At 39.8% G+C, this 5,832-nt stretch overlaps 1 protein-coding gene across 3 annotated transcripts in view; it reads left to right on the top strand.

The window, feature by feature from the left end:
• The window catches only part of POLR3E (RNA polymerase III subunit E), a 29,268-nt gene extending 25,382 nt beyond the window's left edge, over positions 1-3,886 (top strand). For 2 of the 3 annotated variants that reach the window (XM_027469557.3, XM_005018536.6), the window contains exons 19-21: positions 124-201; positions 1,170-1,295; positions 3,506-3,886. In XM_027469557.3, coding sequence (XP_027325358.1) covers positions 124-201; positions 1,170-1,295; positions 3,506-3,562 — 261 coding nt within the window. In that variant the 3' untranslated portion in view covers positions 3,563-3,886. Of the gene's footprint in view, positions 1-109; positions 202-1,169; positions 1,296-3,505 lie in introns of all 3 variants that reach the window. The other variant, XR_011803691.1, reaches the window with a different exon arrangement.
• The last annotated feature ends 1,946 nt before the right edge of the window (positions 3,887-5,832 follow it).

Raw genomic sequence — 5,832 nt, forward strand, 5'->3', positions numbered from 1 at the left:
GCAATTCTCATTACGTGGCCACGTTTTTGACTCACTGATGGGTGTCAAGGGATACTGTATCGTAGAATCATTAAGCAGAACTCATTAAATAGGTAGTTATTTTTAACAGCCTCTTGTTCTCAGTTTCCTCCACAGACTGCTGCTTCACCAGATGAACTAAAGGTTTATGCACTTTGGGAAGCCGGTGACACTTATGATCAGGTAAAGGCAAAAAACAGTGACCCTTCCAAATACATGGTTAGTGAGCATTTGGCAGCGACTGAATTTGTTTCCTGAAGTGGTACAGCAGGTAGGTTTTTTTACCCTTTCCCTAAGGAAGTCTCCAGTTTTCAGTACCACTGAAAACTCTCCAGCTGAGAGGAAGCTCTCAGATCGCAGGTTGATCGTCACTGTGTCAAGACCAAGTGGTGTGGACAGAACCATTTTATGTTGGTAATTTGTGTTAGTAACTAACTTAACTCAGTGGAATGCAAATAATGCTGAACCTGGGAAGAGAAAGGATTCTAGAATGTGGGCCTTACACCGGGATCCAGTCCAATTTTCTTTTTTTTTTTTTGTTGATGGTAACACATTAACCAGTGATTATATAATGCTGATACCTGGTGTATCTGTTTATATTTAGAATAGGAAATGATTACAGCATGTGTGAGCATCTCTTGAGTTTTAATTGATACCAGAGTAAATGAAGTGGAAGGAAAGGCAGCCTAACAAAGTATAGATGGATAATATAATTGCTGTGTCTGTGACCTAAGTAAATGTTTATAGGGAAATCTTATACATTGTTCTAGAGAAAAAGCAGTATCCAGCCTTCTGGCTGGAGTTGACTACGAGTTACATGAGAAGCATTGAGAGGAGTAAGTCAAAGCTCCTTCTTCAACATGCTTTGTGCCTTTGGAGGTGCCACAGGTCACAGGATAGGTGCAGATCCTGTGACAGACAGGGCAGAGATGGGGTCTGGAGAGATCACTGTAGTGCCCTAAGAAAATAGGAGCAGACCTAATAGACAGCAGATATAAATGGGACGGAATAAAGTTTCAAGATTATGAAGCAAGAATCCTCTAATGCAGTTCAGTGAATGCTTTGTACAGACTAATGCACGTGCAGTTTTGTTGTAGAGAAAGCTAAAAATGTTTGTTCCCTTTATATTAATTATATCTTTTCTTCTGAAGCATCGCCAAGTTTTGCTTGAAATCTTTTCGAAAAATTATCGAGTGCGCAGAAATGTCATTCAGAATCAGTTGAGTCAAGAATGTGGAGAAGACGTAAACAAGCAGGAGGTGGATAGAGTGTTAAAGGTAAGTTTCTATTCAGCTGTGGGTTTGATCCAATTAATGCATGAATTTTTAATGCTTTGGTTTGACCAAGGGATATTTTACCTTGAGCTGACAAGTGAACGTGATGCTCTAACAATTGCTGTTGGAATGTGGACAGAGCCTATTTCTCAGCCTGTTTTCTTAAAACTAACACTTGTCTCATTCTACCTTCTTTCCCTTTGAAGAGTAGTGATTGTGACTTCCATGTTGTTTGGCATTATTGCAGCAAATCCTTATTTCTGAGTTATTTTTTAAGAAACATCAGAGTTATTTTTAACATCAGAGTTATTTTTTTTTTTTAAATGCACTGGAGTGTTAAATAATGTGGAGTTAAACATTAAGGTGGTGGGAGTGTTCAGTGCAGTGTTCTAAGCATACCAGCTGCCTGCTGTTGGTTAATGCTGAAGAACACAAGTGCCATCTATTCAGAAGGAAATGCATTTCATTCTATAGTAGGACTTAGAGTAGTGCAGAGAGCAAAACCATAGCCAAAATAAGCATACAGAGTACTAGGTAACACATTTCGTAGAGAATGTTTATTTGAAACCTTTCATCTCTGTCTTTGAAGATGAGCCATTTACTTTCTAAAGAAGCTTAAGGTATACAGACCGCACAGGCCATGATTGACAAACCTTAAAAGTGATGCAGGGTGGCTAAGCAGAAGGCTGCCAACTAGTGTAATGCTTTAATCACTGTTGCTGGGCCTTTCCTCACCATCACCCACTTCAGTAAGTCAAGTGTTGAAGTACTTTATTACGTTGGGATCTGTAAGCAGAATAATAGCATGTATGAAAAATTACAGATCTGTTGCTGTGATAGTAAGCAAACTGGTCTTGCTTGAAAGAACCTGGTCTTAGTATTAAAATAAGCTCAGACATTTCTGCCTGCTAATCAAGACGGTATTTCATGTGGCTTGCCTCTCCTGGAAGGTTTGTCAAGCAACTAGATAAGCTCTGCTATCAGCTCTCCCAAAACATCTAGACAATGTACTGGCATTAGTTTTCACAATGATATTGCTAATTAACCAATAATCTATTTTGGGGAAAAAAATGCTTTCCCTCAACAAACTGGGTACTGTTTATATAAACATAAGTTGTCATGCAACCAGCTTTGTGCTGTGTCAGACTTCTTTGTTTTCAGTACATTTGTTACAGAAGCATTTGAATTTCTTTGTTTCTGAAATGAATGTTGCAAGTATGATTTAATGAAACAGGAAGCTTTTTTGACTTCTTTAAACCATGAGAGGCTGGATTCCACTTTGAATGAAATTGGTTTCGTTGACTCCTATTTCCCTAGCTTCATGTGCTCCTTTTTTTTTTTTTCTAATACCCATCAGAAGCAACAGACAGGGTTTGTATTTCTGCGTCTGCAGATCAAGACTGCAAACCCTCTTTCTAGCCTCTGCACTTAATTTCTTATTTGTAGAGTGTTTTTCTTTAAATCCCAAGAATTAAGATCTTTTTTTTTCCATTTAAGTTCCACAATATCCATTCTGTAGCAGTTCTTAAGTTGTGTTGAGTTAGCTAAATGGGAGGGCAGAAGCAGAAGAAAGAGAAGCTATTAGCTTAGAACTCAAGAGACTTGGTGTTCATTTAATAGAAATAAGAAAATGAACCACAAGAAAAACCCACTTACTGAGCCCCTTTGCTGTGGTGCTTACCAGCTGTAAGCATAGCAGACGTGGTCAGAATACCAAAGTACGGTTCTGAGGTTTGACACTTCAATATCATAGAACATTGCTTCTTGTAAGGCTCCAGCTTTGGTGCTCCCTGTGCACTCCAGCCCTTCCCTCTGCTTGTGTCTTCACCTGAGCTTCAGCCTGTGCCAACCCCTCAGTTCCTCTTTCCTCAGCCTTTCTTAAGTTGGCTTCTGCATGATTCCCTCCATTTCCTCCCCCCAAAAAGCATGGCTTCTTGCTGCCATCACATTGTTTATCCTGCTTGTGCCCTTTCAGCCTTCCCCCCTCTGTGTCTGTCATCTTAATTTAAGTTATATGATCCTCAGGGCAGAGATAACCTGCAGCTCTGCATTCATGGTCTCATTTGTGCTCTGGAGGGACTTACTGATCACATTTACCATCACAAAGCCAGTAATGGTTCCCAAAACAGGCAGGGTACAACTTAACTGTGGTAGTCCCTGAGCCGCATAGCTTAGTGCTGTGGGTGCTGATGGACTTTCCCTTTCCTCCCCAGGACTGCTGTGTGAGCTACGGCGGAATGTGGTATCTTAAAGGGACTGTGCAGTCTTGACAGCGGTGTCAGCAGTTCTGTTACTTCAGATGTTCTCCAGGATGAAAGAGGAAACCTGCGGTGGGCGGCACAGACAGTAATGCCATGGCCTTGGGAGTGTGGGGCAGGATCTGACCTACTTTGGGGCACGTGGGCATTGCAGAAAGACAGTCACTGACATCACAACATATTCACACATATGTTTGCATGGCCACCTAGGCGCAGAGAGCAACTAGAAAGACAACATGGGACCCTGTCTGCAGTTTGATTAATCTGGAATTTTTAATGTATTTTGCTTCTCCTTCTCTTTCATTATAATAAAATAAAACCATATACTGACACAGACGTGATGGAAAAATCATGGTCTAATATTTTATTTTGTAAGTAATGCCAATAAAATTGTTTACAAACATCCCATTTTTTGTTAAATATCTAGATGCTCAGACATTAGTCTGAGCATTATCATAGCCCTTGCAGCTCTCTTTGTGAAGAGGAGATAGTGATGTTCATGGAAAGGTCAGGGCCGGGGGGTGGGTGACAAAATCTCTGTCTCTAAACTGTGTACTACATAGCAATTGTTGTCACCTGTTGTCTGTGAAATGAACTGGCAAAAGAATTTACACTTGAAACAGATGTGGGACAACTACTGGATTTTGTGTATTGATGTGGGTTTTGTTGGAGGGATTTTTTGCATTATGTGCAAATACAGCAAGGTAAGTGCACCACATAGAAGGCATCCAGCTGTAGTTATCACACTTGGCAACAATGTAAAACCTCTATTTTGTGTAATTTTTTAAAAAATAAAATTTTATCTTGAAGGTCAGCTGTGGCATATTGCTGTACCCTGCCTTGTTTGTCCAGGAAGAAATGGAAACTATCCCTGCTCCTTTTAGAGACCAAAGGCTTACAGTGGAAAGAAAGGTCAGGAATGGTTTTAGTAAACCTTACAGGTAGATAGTAAACTATGTCTTAACTTGCTTTACATTATTCTGCTTGCATCATGTTCTTTAGGGGGTGCTTAGAGGTGGCTGTCAAGATGAAAGCCTGTTGCACAAGGTACAGTAACTGAGTTTTTTTTCCTGTTCTAGGTTTATCATTTAAGCCTAACTGCAGTATGAAAAGAAGTACCCTACTGGAAGAGTTTTAGAGCAATGTTACTTTTTACTGATTTTTGTTCACTATAATTTCTATCACATGAGAAGTTCGGGTAGATTCTATTAGCTTCATCTACTTATGCTCAGAAAAGACTCAGTTGTTGACAAAAATAAACAGATTAAGGTAGTTAAGCCAAAGAAGATTGGCCCAAGCTTAACATTTGGCATAGTTACAGCATTTCACACTTCTGTGGAAAACACTTTTAAACTGCTAAAACTACCTGAGTTCATATGCGAGCATAGTTTATTGGCTACTTAAATACAACTTGGCAGCACTTAAGTTCAGCCAGCTTTTGCAGCCTTTGTCCTGTGTGCATCCACATCTTGACACTTACCTAGTATGACCTTGTTGCTGTAGCAGTAACCTGTAGTTGTGTATATAAAGCCTCTCCCTGGGGAAGCCCTAGTATGAGTGAAGTTACAAAAGAAGACAACCTTGGAGTTTATTACAGAATAAGTGTGTTAAACTCTGGCTGTACTGTGATACACTTTAGCAGTGGCACAGGTGGGTAAGGGCAAGTTATAATACAGAAGAATGAAATAGTTACCTGGAAATTTAAGAACATTTTGAGTATTTTTAAAGGCTGAAAAAGTATATAGAATGTGTACTGTTAGAAAACACCATTAAACTACTAAGGGTCATCTATTTAACCAGAAATTCTAAGCTGCTGTTATATAACTGCTGGTCTCACAGGTGTGGATCCCCTTTCCCTGAAATGGGGAGCAGTGTCAGCAGGAAAGGGCTTGGACTAACAGCATTACAGCTTTCTCTTTTAAGGTTACTCCTTTCCAGCAGCAGGTCTCTAGATGAGGACCTAACTATTAGGGAAACAGTAACAATATAGTTAACCTAATGGCAGAAGAAAAGCTTTCCTGTCTTTCACCCCTCAAACACCTTTTTTTGAACCCTGACAAATCACCCCAACAAGGAAAGAAATAGAAACCACGTAGTTTCCTCTGGTTTTCTATCCCAGACACACCTATCCTTTTCCTTTAAGTGCAATTTATTATTTTTTTTTTAGTGCAAATGTAATGGGAACTCTGAGCTATCATGGAAAGATTGCAAGACTAGATAGTGCAGGTGCCATCTGCAGTTTCCTGATTGGCACAGATAGGTAGAATTACTAGTTACACGTG

Source organism: Anas platyrhynchos, chromosome 15 (assembly GCF_047663525.1).
Source record: "Anas platyrhynchos isolate ZD024472 breed Pekin duck chromosome 15, IASCAAS_PekinDuck_T2T, whole genome shotgun sequence".
NCBI classification, from domain to species: domain Eukaryota; kingdom Metazoa; phylum Chordata; class Aves; order Anseriformes; family Anatidae; genus Anas; species Anas platyrhynchos.